The sequence below is a fragment of the Schistocerca piceifrons genome, chromosome 8 (genome assembly GCF_021461385.2).
Source record: "Schistocerca piceifrons isolate TAMUIC-IGC-003096 chromosome 8, iqSchPice1.1, whole genome shotgun sequence".
Classification (NCBI taxonomy): Eukaryota; Metazoa; Arthropoda; class Insecta; order Orthoptera; family Acrididae; genus Schistocerca; species Schistocerca piceifrons.
In genome coordinates, this window is record NC_060145.1 from 318695159 (window position 1) to 318716518 (window position 21360).

The window sequence follows — 21360 nt, forward strand, 5'->3', positions numbered from 1 at the left end:
TAGGTTAGTTAGGTTTAAGTAGTTCTAAGATCTAGGGGACTGATGACCTCAGATGTTAAGTCCCATAGTGCTCAGAGCCATTTGAACCATTAGTACTTCATATTTTGTCATATTTGTGTTTTATTTAATTAATTGTTTACTATTGTGCCAGCAAATTTATTTAAATGTTGATTGCAAGTGCTGTTTCGAAACTGGACTAATTTAAGAGTGATCAATCACATGTGTCAACGGACACCACAATTGAAAAGAGTGCCAGAAGACACCTCTGTCAAGCAGGCATAAATAGTTTTTTATGCAACTTTTAGCAATCTTTTGTCATTTAATATAAGCACACTTGCACAAGAATGCTGGCTTATTTATTAGTAAACAGACCTTTATATATAAGTATTGTGAAATTGTGAATAATCTGAGTATAATTGAATGATAATGATATTTCTCTGTTTAAATATTGTTGTAACATATTAGTTTAGTTGGAAAGTGGTCATGTTGAATCAGATAATGCCTGTAGAGCTTGAGAATGATGTATTTTTGGTGGGGATGGTCTTCAGTCAATGAGAGTTGGACAATGCTGGAACACTGCTGGAGTCAAGTGGAGACTGGGACTTTTTTAGTGAAGAGCTCAATGAATGATTCTGGACACTTTATGTCAGGTTCCTGATGATGGAAGACCTGCTTGATATAGTGCTTTATTCAGATGTGTGTGTGATAGATCCTGGGTAGTGATCAGCCACTACCATACTTTAATTTCTTAAGGGACTTCATATTTCAAGAGATCTGAATGTGCTCCAGAGTAGGACTTTGGCAATTGCCACTTGATTGTAACTCAACAGAACTGTACAGGAAATGTGTCAAATATATGGGAATCAAATTGTACTTTCATCTATTTACACAAATAAAGAACATCATGGAACTAAAGGATTTTGGAATAAATCTAAGAACATGCTACATAAAGTGCTACTGCTACAGCATACAGGAATTCTTAGAATCTGACTTGGCGCAATAAGCAGAAGCATGTATGGACAGCATGAGGCATGTCTAAGTCAATTTACCTATTTACGTTATATATGTGTGGCACTGCAAATGAATAAATGATTATTAATTTTATGACTGTAAATCTTAGAGCCTATAACCTCCCTGAATAATGTGATAATGATACTGCGTGCAGATTTCAAAGCTTCCTTAGTTATTTGTTTATGTGCATTTCCTTTCTTAAAATAACTATGAGTTATTTATATTCTGAACTCTTTACTACGCAACTCCTCTCAGATTAATACTCATTATGTGAAGCAACGTATCTCTAAACACATATTTTAAAAAATTGTTGGTCACACATTTTCTGAACTATTTAGTACGTATTTTTTCTCGGACTGGTACCAGTGATGTGTGCAGTAATCTACAGTGCCTCTTAAATGTAACTGTCACAGCTCTCCTGCCACACTCCCCCTGCCCCCCTCCATCAACTACCATCATATCACTCACTCTGACATGTCAGCTATTATGTCGTACTTTCTGTACAATGCACCAGTATGATTTAAAGGGCCAATAAAAATATGCACATTGAAAAAGTTTTGCTCACCTTGGTTGCGAGAGTTCTGAAACCTGCACAGAAAATTGGGATAGAGATCAACATAAACATCATTTCCGCCCTTTTTACTGCTCATGGAAACCACACGTTGCATGTTGTACCACCATACAGTGAGACCTTCAGAGGTGGTGGTCATCATGCAGCGTATTGCACACAGTTTGACTCATAACATGACGTCCTGTGGCTGCATGAAAAACATTATTCAACATGGTGGTGTTGCTGTCAGGGTTCCTCTAAGCCACAATTCATAGGTAGCGGTCATCCACTGCAGTAGTAGCCCTTTGGCGGCCTGAGCGAGGCATGTCATCGACAGTTCCTGTCTCTCTGTATCTCCTCCATGTCCGAACAACATTGCTTTGCTTCAGTCTGAGACTCCTGGACACTTCCCTTGTTGAGAGCCCTTCCTGGCACAAAGTAACAACGCAAATGTGATTGAACTGTGGTATTGACCATCTAGGCGTGGTTGAACTACAGACAACACGGTGGAATGACCGGTATTGATCGGCTGTTGGACCCCCTCCATATTATAGGCACTGCTCATGCATGGCTGTTTATATCTTTGGGCAAGTTTAGTGACATCTCTCAACAGTCAAAGGGACTGTGTCAGTGATACAATATCCACAGTCAACATCTCTCTTCAGGAGTTCTGGGAAGGGGAATGATGCAAAACATTTTTTGATGTGTGTACAATATAATACAGCACAACACAATAAAGAAATAGACTGGAGTGGAAGTCATAAGTAAGACTTCATCTAAATGAAAAGGAGGTAGGCAGCACATCTAAGTAGAGCAACAGATAGTAGACAGACCAAGGAAGTGCTTTGCTGGGTTCCATGAGATAAGAAACAGCCAAGACAATGGTTTAATGGAAGGCATGATGATGTTCCAATAGAAGCTTCTACATAGCCATAATGCTTGGAAAAGTCAAGAAGAGGCACTTATCCAGCAGGGTATTTCAAATAGCAGCTGCTGCTGCTGCCACCAATGATGATAACCTTGCCATTACTTAATATTAAAAGTACTTATACCCAGTCAGGTATGTATAAACTCTTTTACTCCTGAGTCTTGAATGTAGTGTCCTTTCTGGATACTTCTAGTTTGCAGGCAGAGAATGCACAACACAATGGTCAGACACTCAAGTTCATCCCCAGTCTACATGAGTTAAATAATTGGAGAGAGTAAAATAAAACTGGTCCAGAAGATACTTATGTGACATGCTTAAATGACCATTACTAATGAACAGGAGAGCTGCACAGAGGATTGGAATGATGTGAACCCAACACAAGATGGTTCATTGTTGCACAGGCAGCCACCTGCTGTAAGAAGCAGCTGTGGCATTGCTGTAATATGCAGGTGTGGCATTGCACCATGCCACCCATTTAGGCACCACAACCTGATTGTCAGACAGTGACCAGCTGGTTACTGAAAGCAGGGACACTTTAGCACATGGGATATATGACATTTGTGGCAGCCACACCACAACTAACTGGCTTTGGGATGTTAAATACAGGTCATCCAGCCAGGCTGGTCATCAATTTGGCAGATCACTAATTCAGCGTCAGCTGTTGTGTTGGCTTCCATCATGAGGTCGCTACTGCTCAACTGTCATCAGATGGGACCACCTGCCATGGATCCAGCCATAGAATCTATGGGCTGATGGTTGAACTGAGTACTTCCTAGTCATTGGGCCACTGGGCGTCTACCAGTTCCATCGAGGTGCACTACTGACAGGCAGCAAACCAGCTTTGCCTACAGTCAAATGAGGAGTGTCAACACTGCAGTTGACACAGTATCGTTTGCAACCTGAGTACGCAGATGCCACAAGGTCCCTGCACCACCATGCCCAGCTACAGTATAATCAAATAAATCAAATTGATCCAACCAGGTTGCATCACCAATACACTTTGTGCACTGATGTCTGAGAGTGTAAAGTCAGCTGCCCTGTTCCATCTGATGTAGGCACAAGTGTCCAGAGGTAATAAATAAACCAACACCAGGAAGGACCCATACACATTACAGAATACTGGAAACCATGCACCAACCTGTCGCTGCCACATATCTGCATGTGTACATCATCTCCCCCAAGATCTGTCCCGAGTACTTTACTGCATCGTTACATTTCAGTGAGTTAGATGAGCAGACGTGTTTGATGACGAGTTGAATACAACTCAAAATAGTGCTAATGATAAAACAGCATGTGTTCATTGTTGAGTGTTGAATGAAGCACTGTTAATGGACACATGTATGGAACTAAAATGAGATTTTCACTCTGCAGCGGAGTGTGTGCTGATATGAAACTTCCTGGCAGACTAAAACTGTGTGCCGGACCAAGACTCTAACTCGGGACCTTTGCCTTTCGCGGGCAAGTGCTCTACCAACTGAGCTACCCAAGCATGACTCACGCCCCGTCCTCACAGCTTTACTTCCGCCAGTACCTCGTCTCCTACCTCCCAAATTCCCTAACGATTTCCGACAATGAATGCCCCAGACATCTAGCTCCCACTACCGTTCCACACTGTCCCGTCGTTTGACCACAGTCATATCGGAAATGCTTTCACATGACTCACACGTGGATCACCTTTCAGAAGATGAACGACTGAGTGGATATTTTCCGCAGGACCGAGCAATAGCACATACCGCTTTGACAACGATGTCACAGGTGGATGACGTTCTCAGTGAGGAGGGGACAATCAGCAGAGGCTGGGGCTATCTCCTGATCTCTCTCTCTCTCTCCCCGTATGTGTGTGTGTGTGTGTGTGTGTGTGTGTGTGTGTGTGTGTGTGTGTGCGCGTGCGTGCAGAGCTCTACTCATGTATCTACTTTACTCAATCGAGCCCAGCGCTGCATTGACATCAATGGTGGCAATTTCCAGCATCTTCTGTGATGTTCATTGATAATCTTCAATCCCACGTCAGTATTAGTGTAAATATTTTCCAGTCCATGTTTATTTTGTCTAACCTATATGTATGGAGGCTTTTGTCATCGTTGTCGCTAGTGGTAAAATATTCTGAGTCATCTGGCTGTGACATATTCCACTTTAACCTTCTTCAATGCTCGGCGTTTCGATCCCTCTGCCGCGATCTTCTTCAGCATTCCGCTGATGTCCCTGAATGGCTGAACACTGTCAAAAGACAGTGTCGCATTCATTTTTAAAAAATCTGTTTTCTCTTGCTTTCTGGACAAATGGAGTTAACCTGGTAAGATATGTCCAGGCTGCCATAAATGGGCCGTCGTCATTAGGTAAATACTGAAAGCAGACATTGAGAGAGAACTCTGAATACAAAATATTCTTGTTGTGCCACCTCGGCTGTTTCCTAGTAGTTGTTTAAGTTCCTATCTCTCTGTGGCGAGTTGTTTACTCCCTGACAACAGTTAGCCACAAATACAAGAGCCCATGGCCATATGTATTCAAACTGCACTCATTCTTCGAGCTAAATTGATGCTTTCCCACACCTAAGGCCTCTGTGAGACATTGTGCCATATAAACTGCAAGGTTCAATAACTTTCAATGCCTAGTTTTCATTTCCATCTGGGACACACGAGTCAATATATGTCTTACGCTCTGTAACCAACTGATTCTGTGCTCTTCCGCCCGCCTCTGCCCTTCCCCTCCACATATCGCTTCATCATTCCTGATTCTGCCCCCTCCCCGCCTCCCCCCGCCCCCCCCATCCAGATTCACAGTTTCTACTGGAGATAACCCATGCCCTCAGAGAGTCACATGCCAGGCTCCAAACGTACAAGAAAACAATGAATTGCTCAAACTGTCAAGTTGTAAGTGTTGCTCACCTGATTTGCCGTTGATGTCCTTGGCCTTGAGGTTGCGTGCCTTGAGCAATGTCAGCGTGAGGACGCTGTTGTTGGGCTGGTAGCAGAGCGCCGTCAGCAGCTCCCCACACTTGTCCTTGGCCGGCGGTTTCAGCGCCTTCCAGAAAGACGGCTTCTCAGAGAAGTCCACCTGCAATACAGCATTCTCCATTCTCAGCTATGCTCTCTCCTCTGACGTTGCAATCAATCGCACTGGTGTGCAAAACTTAAGGCTGAAAAAAAGTTTTGCATTTTGGGTAACTGCCAAATAACATGGCTCAATGAAACTTGAAGCGTAAATAGAAAGAGCTGCTACAGTATAGCACAGAAGGGACTTGAAAGGAATTCGCAATGGGAGGGACAAAATGACACTTCTATTCAAAGACAATAATTACACCGAAGTCACTGCGATTTATGAAGGTCCCCTGCGAAGTACAAAAGCGGGACATGGTTCTTAATAGGGTGTGTTATCACCACAGGCAGCGGTGCACGTTCTGCAACATTCTCCCACGCTGGCCACAAGGCTGGCAAGGAGTTCATGTGATAGGGCGCTCCGCCACATCACCAGCGTGGTTGACAGCTGCTGGATGGTTGTTGATACATGTGGACATGCTGCAGTACGTGCCATCAATGCATCTCACAGCCATAGATGGCATGTTGGAGAAATGGGCACGCCAGTCCATTCGCTGAATGTCTTCTCGTTCCAAGAGCTCCGCCATCTGCACTGTTCGATGTGTTCACGCACTGTCATCCATAAAAATGAATTCAGGGCTGAATGCACCCATAAAAAGACGCACATGGCAAGCAGTACAGTGTCACAACAACATTGATGGTGATTGTACCGCATTCAACGATTTGGCGGTCAATAATCCTATCCAACATCATGCCTCCCCACACCATAACACTTTGACCACTATGGCGATCATGTTAGACAATGTTCCTGGGTGTATTGCGTGTTTCCACCTCTCGCCATCCAGAATCACTACTCAGACTGAATCTGCTCCCAACAGAGAAGAGCACACGATCACAATCCTCACTGATCCAGTCTCTATGCTATTGGTACCGTTGCAAACGGTGCTGCTGATGTTTGAGTGTCAATAGAACACAACATACTGGAGACTGGGCAGAGAGACCACACATGCAGTCGCCGTGGCACCATGGATCGTGAGATTACGTCCTGTTAAATAACGTTGCAATTGCATCTGCTTTCCGAAGTAGATCCTTGTCTCTCCTTAGAGCAGCAGTGCCCCTGGTTGGGAACATTCCCCATGCATGTGAAACAGTGCTGAGAGCATTACCAAACCCCTGGGCTATGCTCATCACAGGTCATTCTTCTTCCAGTTTCACAATGATTCCTCCTCATTTGTAGTCATCCAAATGCTGCCTCCAGGACATATTAATTGGGTTGGTTGGTTGATTTGGGGGAGGGGACCAAACAGCAAGATCATCAGTCCTATCAGATTAGGGAAGGATGGGGAAAGAAGTCAGCCGTGCCCTTTCAAAGGAACTATCCTGGCATTTGTCTGAAGCGAGTTAGGGATATCATGGAAAACCTAAATCAGGATGGTCAGAACCAGATGAATCATCATCCCTCTGCATGTGAGTCCAGTATGCTAACTACTGTGCCACCTCGCTTGGTTGGGCCATGTTGTAAGAACACCAACACAGTGCACAGCAACTGCTTGTCGATTGGCTCACACTGTGTTTTCCTATTCCTTCAACTGCCTCTTCTTGTGGGGCATGTCCTATTTAGTGCAACAGCCACGTTGACCTCACGCCATATGATGTACAGTTTTCTGTGCATGACTGGGAGATCTCTGTGGAAACTAATAAAAGTGCAAGAACATATTCCCAGAATTGTTAATATGTTATGTACTTTATCTATCTCATCCTAAAGTTTTATGGAGCAGTGTACAGTAAACACTCAGACTGAAGGTATTACGTTGATACAGTGTAACACTGTCTCTAGACTTGGCAATGGTGTCAATTAGGTGGGCAAGAGAGTCAACAAGTTTCCTCAGGTATGCCATATACAGCTGAAGGCACTCATTCACTATTAGATCCTGTAGAGTTACCAAATTGCCAGGACGGTAACTGTTATACCTCACCCTCTGTTCCAAGTACTTCCTGACATTTTCTGTGCAACTAAGGTTGGGTGACACTTTAGGTGCTCTATGATGCCAGAGTGGACATCAAACCAAGAGTATATATGTGCAGCCCTAAGACCACAGGTGTTGTCATTTTGAAAGGCAAGAGTATGCATATACATAACATGAAGATTTAGAAGAATGAGGAACACTGGTCCATGTTAAGTGTAACCTGATTGGATTCCAGTCATGGTATGGAAAAACAGCCCCAAGATATCATAGGACCAGCTTCAACCTGATTGAAACCCTCCATCCATTGCAGGTTAAATCCCACAGTACACTCGACACCTTGTGTCGTTTTAGAGAGAGGCAAATTATTGACTTGTCAGACCCAACTATACACCACCTGTCAACTACTGCCGTATTGTTTGGCCCATTGGAGACTTGCAGCCTTAAATATGCTGCGAGCAATGGCCTTTTGTGAAGTACAAAACTCCAAATGTCCATTCCATTCAGTTCCCTTCACAATGCTTGCTCAGAATCCGGTGTCATGGACTTGCACTCATTCACAGCAGCAGCCCCTTGTTTGAAACCAGTTGTCACTGACAAGGCATGCCACTCATCACTGGTTCCTTTTGGTTACACTATTCTTATGACCAATATTCTTACGCTGTGTTACATCGCTGTGAGTGGTACAGCATTCCTTGTAAAAATGTTGGCATATCAACAGTGTCTGTCAAACATATCTGGTACACTCGTTCAGGATGTGATGTGCCATTCTCTGACGCCTCCAGGCTGACCCGCATTACTTTTCTCATTTGATATAACTGAGTCATTTCACAGCCATGATTCACCTCAGCAGTGGAGGGACACAAGACTGCCTGGAACCACCAGTTCTGCATCATCTGTGGCGTTGCAGAGCTATGAATATCTAAGAAGTGACTAATATTTTGCCTGGATAGTTTATTATTAATACACTAGAGCAAAAGAAATGTACGTTCACAAGACACTGGCACATCAATTGGCGACTGCCCCTTGACAGTGAAATTTTGGGTTCTGTCAATCAGTTTTGTAACAACTGAACATAGAGTAATACTTATTAAACTCGTTAACAACATGCAGCAGATGATGCTTGATGATCAAGACATTGATGCGTTACAGCCACGGAGAAACTTCCCTAGTTATCTCCTCTGGATAGACGTTAGAGACTGCTAAATTTCCTTGGGTGACTCAACATCAGAAGATGCTCTAAATCACATATTCTCTTCATATGAGTGGTATCGTGGATCAGCAAGCAGTTTTGTGTAGGAGACTGAGTAAATTGGAACACCAAATTCCCACTAATATCACAATTATCCTCACCTTAGAAAATGTGACAGCTAGCTACATCATCATGGTATCTTTAAAAGATTGTAACCTGTGCTTATAATGAAGTGTCTGTATCTGTGAAGAGCTTCTGTACCATACTACAGATCGTCTGCCAGGTCACAGTGCTGTATCTGCACTGATGAGCAGAAACATGACGACTGATGCCCTCTACAGGACTGAATGCCGCCTGGTGGCGTCACGGACATGTGACGTGGTACAGATAATATACAGAGGTCAGTCATATTAATGTGACCACTGCCTGTTTTTGACGTCAACGTACAATAACCACACGCAGACAGCAAGTGGCAGCACTAGCAGTGGAGGGAATATAAAGTGTGTAAGCAGTTGTAAAAACAGTGTTGTCATTGTCATAATGCGAAAACAGAGCGATTTCTCAGACGTCGAAAACGGCATGATCATTGGCTTTCCGGCCAAGGATGAATGGTTCTCTTAAATAGCTTAGTCTGTAAACTGTTCACGTGCCCCCATGGTTAAAGTATGCAATGCATGGCAAATGGTGCTACCTAAAATCCAACACCAAGGCAAATGTGGTGCATCATGAGCCATAGATGTCAGCGGTGAATAGTGGTTGCGGAGATGTATACAAGCGAATAGACATGCAACTGTCTAGCACATGGCAGCCCAGATGAATCAAGGTGTACCAACAACATTCAGCGGAGTGTTGCTGTGTATGGACCTCTGCAGCAAATGCCTGAATCGTGCACTCATGCTGACTGCTGGTCATTTGCGAATGTTAGAATTTGGACGCCATTACCGTAACTGGACGTCCACTGATTGTCGGCAGGTGGCCTTTTCCGAAGAACCACGTTTTATGCTGCATCAGATAGATAGTGTACGGCGTCAAGCGTCTGAAAGCAAACATCCTGCAACCAGAAGGGTGCACTGTGGTCTGGGAAATGTTTGAGTGGAATTCCCTGGATGATCTCGTCATTCTGGCAGCACAGTAGTGGGTCAACACACATATGCGTCTATGCTTGTGGACCATGTCCATCCCTAAATGCAGTTTGTTTTCCCTCGGCATGATGGAATCTTCCATCAGGGCAAAGCAACATGTCACACAGCTCGCAGTGTATGTGCGTGATTGGAAGAGCACTGGGCATCAGGATGAGTTTACTGTACTCCAATGGCCTCCAAACTCCCCGGATTTAAACCCAATCGAGAATCTGTGGGACCAACTCGCTTGGGCTGTTCGTTCCATGGATCCTCAACCAGGAGCACAGCTGGCCAAGGCACCGGCGTCGGCATGACTCCACATCTCTGTCGACATCTTCCAGAACGTCACTGACTCTCTTGCTGCATTCTCACATTGGTCCACACTGGGAAGGGTAGTCACATAATGTGACTGAAAAGTGTGTGGAGCAGAGACAAATGGGGAATCATTATAGTGACAATATGGGCTGAAAATGGGGAAACCCACTGACATAAACAAATTTGACAAAGAGCAAATTTTTATGGCCAGCACCTGAGAATCATTATCTCTGAAACAGCTGTCTGCAGGGTGTTGTCGTGAGCACCTAAAAAGAAAAGTGGTAGAAGGGCAGTGAGATAACATGTTGGGCGTTCATATTCATCACAGACTTGGAAGTCAGAGGCTTGTCCACTCTGTAAAGCAGAACAGGCGGCGGTATGTGGCAGATCTGATGGCAGAGTACAATGCTAGTGGAGGCAAAAGTGTTTCTGGGAACACCACTCAGTCTACTTTGTTGAACATGGGGCCCCACCGCAGACGATCCCTACATGTTCCCATGTTGACCAAATAACATCATCAGTTACAATTGCAGCTGGCACAAGATCTTCGTCATTGGGCTGTGGAGCAATGAAAACGTCTCTATCGGTAGGATGACTCTCGCTCATAGTTACTCCAGGTCCAGAGCCGTCATCATGCAGGGGAATGGCTTCTTCACTGCACCACATACCCTGACAGAAGCGGGCATTATTATACTATGGTGGACCTTCGCCTGATCTTCCATGGGATCTATGGTAGTAATCGGAGTCATAGTGTCAGCTGTGGACTATGTGAACTTGATTGCAGACCATTTACATGCCTTTATGTTTGATGTCTTTCCTGACAGGGTTGCCATTTTCCAGCAGGTTAACTGTCTGCGTCACAAGATCAGAATCGTGCTACAGTGGTCTCAGTGAATTCACATTGATGTCTTGGCCCTAAAATTAGCCGGAACTGCACCCGATAGAACACATTTGGGATGCTATCGGGCACTGGTTCAGCGCCAAAACCCCGGCTTGTAATTTATGGGAATTACGTGACCTTTGCGTAGACACCTGGTCCCACGTACCTCTGGAAAACTACCACGGACTAGTCGGCTCCATGCCACAAAGAATCACTGCTGTATTGCTTTCCTCTGTCGCGTCAGCGTATATATTCCATCTCTACACATTGCTTAATCTTTACCTTTTGGAAGCCATAGTAGAGCCAGAAGGTAATGTCGCTATCTCACTTCAAGGCATATTACTATATTTATACTATTCTCTACCTTTTATTTCCTCAGTAATCTAAAAGAGTTGTGTTTGTTCGTTACAATAATGTTATGAAAGAGGCCTGGATTATTACCGGAAATAATTGTCTCATAGCCACACATTATTGTCTTATTTATTTGGTTGGTCACAACTAGTTCCAAGGGCCCCATTGCCAAGTGAAATGCATAAAAATACGTAAAGAGAGCAGTTTACATAGAACCACAAATTTTCGAAAAATTTGTAACCCCAAGCAGCATTCGACCACTAATAATTGAATGATACGCAAAGCCAATCACATAGTAAGTTAGTCATTATGTAATACAACATTTCATATATGGCTGCCACAAGACGTAAATATATGTCTTGATTATGTCAAGGGCGACCACTGATTTATTTTGGTCAGTTGTTACCAGATCTCTTGTATAATGGGACATGTGTCTCTATCACATTTATGTTGCTTGATATGGTATATTTCTTGACTTAATGACTTGTATATTAGCTCATCCACTTTTGTATGTCTTTTGATTATTGGTAGGAAATATTACTTCAGTTCATCTTTCAAAGCTTTTTATCTGAATGCTAAGTAGGACTCATTCTTTACATTTTTTAAAAATTAAGAGCACTGTGTTTTGCGGCTTAAGCCTCGAAACTAATAATGAGCATACAAATAAGAATTAAAGTCTAGTTCTGCGACAGTTATTCCAGGAAATATTGCCAGCTACGAATTAGCAGCAAAATTATTTCTGAAATAATGGAGGACATTACGAATATGTTATTACTTTCATTCGAATAGCTTTGTTGTCGTTCCATGGTTAATATTTTCCATCTACTGGCGATCATGATGCATCAAGAAGAATTAATGACAAGTTCTCTAATTAATTCATCTTGCAATACTTTCTCAAGCCTCAGAGTGTGGAAAGAGAAGGCTTACCTGACAGAGAGGCAGGAAGACTTCTCCTATGGAATCGTCCCTGGAGAATCGATCGTAGTCGAAACAGTGCAGATGCAGAACACGGCTCTGCAGCTTCTGAATTGGAAAACCTGCAACACATCACAGAAAAGGAATCGTTACTAACTCTCGCCGCAGCACGTAATGGCCCTAAAAATTCATTTTACTCATCTGAAGTTTAACAGAGATTGTTTGGACTGTCAGTCGTGCATTTTTGGTTAAATATGCTGTTACCACAGTAAATTGGTGCGTACGGCCAATCACAAAATGGCATAATAATCTTTTGATATCAAGACACATCTGAAACCGTCATCTGGGGTTAATCTCTAGAGCGTGTTTTGAAGTCAGGGGGGGGATATGTAATTGTACTATATTCTGTGCTATTATACCGAGTAGTTACTTCAAACCAGAAAAGTTACTATTAATTTTTACGGGAGTTCATTAGACATGCCGTATTATTGAGGCAAAAATACCATTTCTTTGCCCAGCCGATAATTCGTCAGGATACCTGTGATGGGTACTTCTCGAGTGAAGTGTTGTACCGTGTCTAAGTTGTTTTGGCAGGTTAAAACATGGTCATGAAGATATCGTGAAATTTATTCTTATTTTAGTTTAAGGTCATACCTATTTCTCACCGCACTATTTTTTTGCATTCACAATCATCTCCGAGAGACGTGTCATTCCTTTCGTTTAATGTGTGTCTTCGCATATTGATTGCGTCTTTGCACAGAGATTCCACATGGAAGGCACCCAGTCACGCTTCGACTTCGTCTCTCTATCTATACCAAGCTTAACGTCTTACGTCATAGCTTCACTCGTCTCTGAATAATGTTCCCTGCTAACTAGGGAGTTAGCGCAAATTAGATAGCACTTGCAGATGGGTTGTGGTTTGTATGAATATGTCTGAGGCATTAATTAAAAAAATGTATAAACTAAATGCCATCGCCAGTTACACTGTCAGCTAGGAAGATGTGATTTTGTGCTCACAGTGGACCATATCTTACAAGATATTGTCACTTTAGTAACTGTAGACATCGTAACCAGTGTACCTCTACCTAATGTAATTATCTGCAGTGTGTAGTATGGTCGACACAGGCCGCGTCGTATCGAAGGCTCAAATGGTTCAAATGGCTCTGAGCACTATGGGACTTAACATCTGTGGTCATCAGTCCCCTAGAACTTAGAACTACTTAAACCTAACTAACCTAAGGACATCACACACATCCATGCCCGAGGCAGGATTCGAACCTGCGACCGTAGCAGTCGCACGGTTCCGGACTGCGCGCCTAGAACCGCGAGACCACCGCGGCCGGCCGTATCGAAGCTCACCAGTTTAAGTGACCGACGCGACAACTAGGGGAACCAGACAGAAATTAAGCATAAGAACAAGGATACCGTTGTAATAGTGACCCCGTCTGTGTTGCATGGACCTCGCCAGTTAATCCGCCCGTTTGTGGTGGCGTTACCTGTTTCGTAGCACGTCATGCTACTCTCGCTGTCAACATAAAGGTATGATAATGAATCCTGCAAATATAGTGAGCATAGTTGTTAGCCATTAGAAACACAAAAGAAGAGTCACAGAAATTACAGCAAAGGAGAGAAAAGTAGCTACATTTCTAATCAATGCGATAGACGAAACAGTGGCAATCACTGGTAATAACAAACATCACGAATATGTTGAAGAATAGAATGATTGTGAAAAACTTCTGGGTGATCCACAACCTGAGAGTGACGAAGAGTTTTTACAGAGTGATGGAAGTCAGTCATCTGCTTACCTGCCAAGCCCACCGAAGTTAGAAGTGTGGTGATATAATTGTTGAATGCGCAAAGGAGACAATTGCATTGCAGTATTTTGGGAAAACTAAAAGATTAAGCTTAAATACAGTACAAAACGATATCTTATGGTGCAAGACATACATTATCTACGCTATTTATGTCACGTGATAGAGAAAGGGAGGAAGGGCAACACTCAAAACTTAACGTACTTGGCGATTATGCAGCTGAAAAATTCACATTGGTGAGAACTGTTGTAGGCAGGGATATTGGTGTTTGTGGTTTGTAAAAGGCCCTACAAATGGGACCGATTCGATACACTGGATCAACCCACGGATGGGTTGCAAAACGTGTAACAACTAAAGCCTTGAATACAGATAGTGACGTGAATGAAATATATGACGAGTTTCGCAAGGAAGTAAAGTCCTTAATGAACACCATGGAACATGTACACATTTATATTACCGATCAAAGTAGTACACGAAAGGAACTTCACTCTTCGCGAACTCAGCATTTCAAGGGAGAGAAGTCGGTAGGAAGTTCGGTGTGTAGTGATTTCCAACAACTCATTCTTACACCATCCAACGCGTTACGTCGGCCAGTGGCTACGTATTTCCAAACATACTGGTAATTTTCCAGGAATCTATAGGTTAATTTGGAGTGCGGGTAGTGCAACACATGATGAAATCGCAAAATCTGATTCAAGTTGCCTCGAAGTTCAGCCTAATCATGAAAGAAATCCAGAAGTAATTCTTGCAAGATGTCTGCTTCCCACATTCAGTGAAGGAGTCTCTTCTGGTTGATTCACTCGGGACGTATTGTGACAGGACGCATATCGACGCTATCCGACCGAGAACGTGGTGTATACCAGGCTTGCTACCGAGCCATGTGGCGCAGTGGTTAGCACATTGGACTAGCATGCGGGAGAACGACTGTTGAAACCCGCGTCCGGCCATCCTGATTTAGGTTTTCCGTAATTTTCCTAAATCGCTTCAGGCAAATGCCGGGATGATTCCTTTGAAAGGGTACGGCCGATTTCTCTCCCCATGCTTCCCCAATCCGATGGGATCGATGTACTCGCAGTTTGGTCCCCTCCCTCAAATCAACCAACCAGGCTTGCTCACACTGGACATTCCGGCTAGTGTTCGCCCGCTTAGTACAAGGGCGGCGAGCGGTCAGGGTAGTAGAGCTTTGTTGTCAGCCTTCGCTGCGTAAACAAATCTTCAACAGAAAACATGCGATGAAGACCAAAGCCTATGCACTCTGTGGGAATATCCCAAAGAATGTACTTGGGTGTGCTTATTCGCTGTAGATGGAGTGAAAGGGCGGAACTCGTTCCGTTACTAGTTCCTTCCTGTGGAGGGGAATGAATGGGCAGGATCTGTTCCAGGTGAAATCCTGGCGCTAACGTTTCGTTGCAAATTGCGTGCAACAAGAATCCCAATGGGAATTTCAGGGGATTTTTCTGCATGCTGGGGAACTTGCTACAAGTTCTTTCATTCAAAAATAAATAAATAAATAACAACGTTGAACGGCACTACAGTTACAAACACTGTACATAAAATTGGAACAGAAATCATCATAAACAACATTTCCGCCCTTTTTGTTGCTCATGAAAACCACACATTTCATAGTGTACCACCATACAGTGAGACCTTCAGAGATGGTGGTCCAGATTGATGTACACACTGGCACCTCTAATACCCAGTAGCACGTCCTCTAGTATTGATGGATGCCTGTATTTGTCGTGGCATACTATCCACAAGTTCATCAAGGCACTGTTGGTCCAATTTGTCCCACTCCTCAACAGCGATTCAGCGTAGATCCCTCAGAGTGGTTGATGGGTCACGTCGTCCATAGACAACCATTTTCAATCTATCAAAGGCATGTTCGATAGAGTTCATGCCTGGAGAACATGCTGGCCACTCTAGTCGAGCGGTGTCGTTATCCTGAAGGAAGTCATTTACAAGATGTGGACGATGGGGGCGCGAATTGTCGTCCATGAAGGCGAATACCTCGCCAATATACTGCCAGTATGGTTGCACTATCGGTCGTAGGATGACATTCACGCATCGTACAGCCGTTACAGCGCCTTCCATGATCACCAGCGGTGTACGTTGGCTCCACATCATGCCACTCCAAAACAGCAGGTAACCTCCACCTTGCTGCACTCACTGGACAGTGTGTCTAAGGCATTCAGCCTGACCAGATTGCCTCCAAAAACATCTCCGACGATTGTCTGGTTGAAGACATATGTGACACTCATTAGTGAAGAGAATGTGATGCCAATCCTGAGCAGTCCATTCGGCATGTTGTTGGGCCCATCTGCACCGAGCTGCATGGTGTCGTGGTTGCAAAGATGGACCTCGACATGGACGTCGGGAGTGAAGTTGCGCATCATGCAGCCTATTGTGCACAGTTTGAGTCGTAACACGACGTCCTGTGGCTGCACGAAAAGCATTATTCAACATGGTGGCGTTGCTGTCATGGTTCCTCCGCGCCATAGTCTGTAGGTAGCGGTCATCCACTGCAGTAGTAGCCCTTGGGCGGACTGAGCGAGGCATGTCATCGACAGTTCGTCTACATCTATATCCATACTCCGCAAGCCACCTGACGGTGTGTGGCGGAGGGTATCTTGAGTACCTCTATCGGTTCTCCCTTCTATTCCAGTCTCATATTGTTCGTGGAAAGAAAGATTGTCTCTCTGTATCTCCTCCATGTCCGAACAACATCGCTTTGGTTCACTCCGAGACGCCTGGACGCTTCCCTTGTTGAGAGCCCTTCCTGGCACATAGTAACAATGCGGAAGCGATCGAACATCGGTATTGACCGTCTAGGCATGGTTGAACTACAGACAACACGAGCTGTGTACCTTCTTCCTGGTGGAATGACTGCAACTGATTGGCTGTCGGACCCTCTCCGTCAAACAGGTGTTGCTCATGCATTTGTGTTGTGTTGTGTGGAACGAGGGACCTAGAAAGGACAGAGAGGCTTCGTCCCCACCATAGCTCTCAGTGGTTCACAACCCCACAACAGGCTACAGCAGTCCACTCACCCCACTGTCGCCCCACACCGAACACAGCGTTATTGTGCGGTTCGGCGTCCAGCGGATCCTCTCCCCCCCCTCCCCACCCTCCACCTCCAGGATGTCTCACACCATACGCGTATGTGGAGAAAGTATTTGCGCAGCAATCTCCGAGATAGTGTAACTGATACGGACTAATGGGAATCAGCCCGCATTCGCCGAGGCAGATGGAAAACCGCCTTAAAAACGATTCACAGACTGGCCGGCACATTGGACCTCGACACCAATCCGCCGGGACGATTCGTGCTGGGGACCGGCATGCCTTCGTGACCGGAAATGCTCATGTATGGTTGTTTACATCTTTGGGCGGGTTTAGTGACATCTCTGAACAGACAACATTGTGATACAATATCCACAGTCAACGTCTACCTTCATGAGTTCTGGGAACTGGGGTGATGCAAAACTTTTTTTGATGTGTGTAATATGCGTATTGCATCATGGGTAGATACCTGATACCTCAGAACCGCTTGTGGTATTGATCCGTAAATGTAATAATTTAATGTATCTTCACACTCATATCTGCCCGCAACCTGTCTCCCTCGCCTTCCTACGACACTTCGTTCCGTCCCCTTCGCCATCATTTGAACCCAGGATCCATCAAGTGGGATACGAATGCTTCCTGCAAACATGTTCTATTTACATCCCACAGGCTTTCCGCATTCCTGATGGCATGTTTAAGCACCTAACAGTACTGTTTGTAATGGACTAACGCAGCTCGATTGTTACAATTCCTCATCTTTTGATTAATTCCCACTTCCTTCTACATGATATCCTCATCCCATTAGTCAGACATCCAGGTTTCCCGTCAGTGCCATTAACCTGCTTTAGACGTTCTAATAGAAAGCAACTTTCAGTTTCAAGTGGCATGGCAAATGTGTTGAGGAAACCCTTACATTTATCGTAACTACCAGCCACTCTCGTTCTTTAACAAGGTTTAAAAAGTTTCTGTTGGCAGTGGATTAAAATTTCTAAATAGTTTGTAATTATATTTTACATGTGAGCGTCCACAAATTCTTTTCAGTGTTAAAAGTTGTGCATCATTGTGTGAAAGGCCATTCACTCTTTTTCTGACAGAATGTCTCTCTAATAATGGAAAATGAACAAAATATTGTCTATTGTTGTGCTTTTGTTCCTTTGCACTCTTGATGGAAAGAATACAGTCAGGTGATATGAATTTAGCAGAGCTTGCACCATCCTTTTCCTTATAGAAAAAGTTATAAAATTAATGTTGAAGACTCAATACACAACTAAGTTTTGGTACTTCGAATAACGTGAATCAGTAACTCTTTCTAGCTTGAACAGAAACGCCCTGAAATTAGATTCAGGAGACTTATAGATAAGTATAATTAAAAGTGTAGTTTCACTAAATTCAACAGAATGGTTCAAATGGCTCTGAGCACTATGAGACTTAACATCTGGGGTCATCAGCCCCCTAGAACTTAGGACTACTTAAACCTAACCAACCTAAGGACATCACACACATCCATGCCCGAGGCAGGATTCGAACCTACGACCGTAGCTGTCGCGCAGTTCCAGACTGAAGTGTCTGGAACCCCTCGGACACACTGACCGGCTTGAATTCAACAGCTCCTACACAACATTCAATGGTCTGTTCAGGGCAGTGCTTTGATACATGAATAGGCACGAATTGTATACTGCGATTCACGCACATGGCCACTCCCCAACTGCACAAAAAACTTCTTGAAAAATAACCAGATAATCTGAACCCGGTACAGAAACCCTCCGAATTTTCACATTGTGTAAATGGTGTTCTGATATTCTAATGATATCAGAGTCAACATCAAGAAGCATTCACTATGTTTATATCTAATACCTCTTATATTTTGATGAAATGTGTTAATTCCTTCACCACTTAAGATGCTTTATCTTTTGAAGATGGTTCCTACGTTAGAGAGAGCTCCTTTAAGCAGGGATACCTGACTTCAATCTTAAAAAGGTGCAGCCCTAATGCCAGTTACTCCAGGAATTTTCCCATGAGTGATCCCATCATTCTCCACTAGAGTGCCGGCTATAATCTTTCCCAACCTCCCTCTCCCACTCCTACTGAGGTGTAGGCCGTATCTAGTGAGGCTTGATCTATCGACAGACTCAGCTGGCGTTCCTGCAAGGTCAGTCGTACCCTCTATCATTAGTGCCTTCATAAGCCGCATGTTAATATGCCTAACAGCCATATTAAGATGAAGCCGAACATGACGCTGAAACAGCTGCATGAGGTGCAAGTTTGTGCAACCAGTTTGAGTAATTATCTTATTCCTGGCATCACCTACATCATGATCTCTGTCCTTACAAAACTATTCCCAGCTCCACCCACAGTCACTATCTGATCAAGTTTCGTACAATTCCTACATAACTTTCCAATGTTGTCAGTCACTTGAGTCAGCACTGCACTAGGATTCACAATGCTTTTGACATGAGCTCACTCCCCAAACACTTCCTGCAGCTGCTGACCTACACGTCTGCCATGAGAACTACTTAATAGTAGAATTTTTCTACACTGAAGCGTCAAAGAAACTGGTATAGGCATTCATATTCAAATGTAGAGATCTGTAAACAGGCAGAATACTGCGCTGCGGTCGGCAACGCCTATGTAAGACAAGTGTCTGGCGCAGTTGTTAGATCGGTTACTGCTGCTACAAAGGCAGGTCATCAAGATTTAAGTGAGTTTGAACGTGGCGCAATAGCGATGGGACACAGCATCTCCGAGGTAACGATGAAGTGGGGATTTTCCAGTAGGACAATTTCATGAGTGTAGTGTGAAAATCAGGAATCCGGTAAAATATCAAATTTCCGACACAGCTGCAGCCGAAAAAAGATCCTGCAAGAACGGGGCCAACGACGTCTGAGAGAATCGTTCAGCGTGACAGAAGTGCAACACTTCCGCAAATTTCTGCAGATTACAATGCTGGCCCGTCAACAAGTGTCAGCATGTGAACCATTCAACAAAACATCATCGATATGGACTTTCGTAACAGAAGACTCACTCGTGTACACTTGATGACTGCACGGCACAAGGCTTTACGCCTCCCCTAGGCCCGTCAGCACCGACATTGGAGAGTTGATGAATGGAAACATGTTGCCTGGTCGGACTAGTTTCGTTTAAAATTGTATCGAGCATAAGGACGTGTACGAGTATTGAGACAACCTCATGAATCCATGGATCCTGCTTGTCAGCAGTGGAATGTTCAAACTGGCGGAGGCTCTGTAACGTTGTGGGGCGTGTGCAGGTGGAGTGATATGGGATCCCTGATACGTCCAGATACGACTCTGATAGGTGATATGTACGTAAGAATCCTCTCTCATCACCTCATCAACATCATCATCATCATCATTTAAGACTGATTATGCCTTTCAGCGTTCAGTCTGGAGCATAGCCCCCCTTATAAAATTCCTCCATGATCCCCTATTCAGTGCTAACATTGGTGCCTCTTCTGATGTTAAACCTATTACTTCAAAATCATTCTTAACCGAATCCAGGTACCTTCTCCTTGGTCTGCCCCGACTCCTCCTACCCTCTACTGCTGAACTCATGAGTCTCTTGGGTAACCTTGCTTCTCCCATGCGTGTAACATGACCCCACCATCTAAGCCTGTTCGCCCTGACTGCTACATCTATAGAGTTCATTCCCAGTTTTCCTTTGATTTCCTCATTGTGGACACCCTCCTGCCATTGTTCCCATCTACTAGTACCTGCAATCATCCTAGCTACTTTCATATCCGTAACCTCAACCTTATTGATAAGGTAACCTGAATCCACCCAGCTTTCGCTCCCATACAACAAAGTTGGTCGAAAGAGTGAACGGTGCACAGATAACTTAGTCTTGGTACTGACTTCCTTCTTGCAGAAGAGAGTAGATCGTAGCTGAGCGCTCACTGCATTAGCCTTGCTACACCTCGCTTCCAGTTCTTTCACTATGTTGCCATCCTGTGAGAATATGCATCCTAAGTACTTGAAACCGTCCACCTGTTCTAACTTTGTTCCTCCTATTTGGCACTCAATCCGTTTATATTTCTTTCCCATCACCTGCATCCATTAATTTCCATTGTGCATTCCGGCGGACTTGGGCAATCCCAGCAGGACAATGAGACACACCACACAGCCAGAGTTGCTACAGAGTGGCTCCAGGAACACTCTACTGAGATTAAACACTTCCGCTGGCCACCAAACTCCCCAGACGTGAACATCATTGAGC

At 44.2% G+C, this 21360-nt stretch overlaps 1 protein-coding gene across 1 annotated transcript in view; it reads right to left on the reverse strand.

The window, feature by feature from the left end:
- LOC124711814 (synaptotagmin-7-like) overlaps positions 1–21360 on the reverse strand; it is a 540385-nt gene that overhangs the window by 25853 nt on the left and 493172 nt on the right. Inside the window, exons 7-8 of the mRNA XM_047242038.1 lie at positions 12275–12384; positions 5375–5543 (exon numbers count right to left, since the gene is read on the reverse strand). Coding sequence (XP_047097994.1) covers positions 5375–5543; positions 12275–12384 — 279 coding nt within the window. The remainder of the gene's footprint in view (positions 1–5374; positions 5544–12274; positions 12385–21360) is intronic.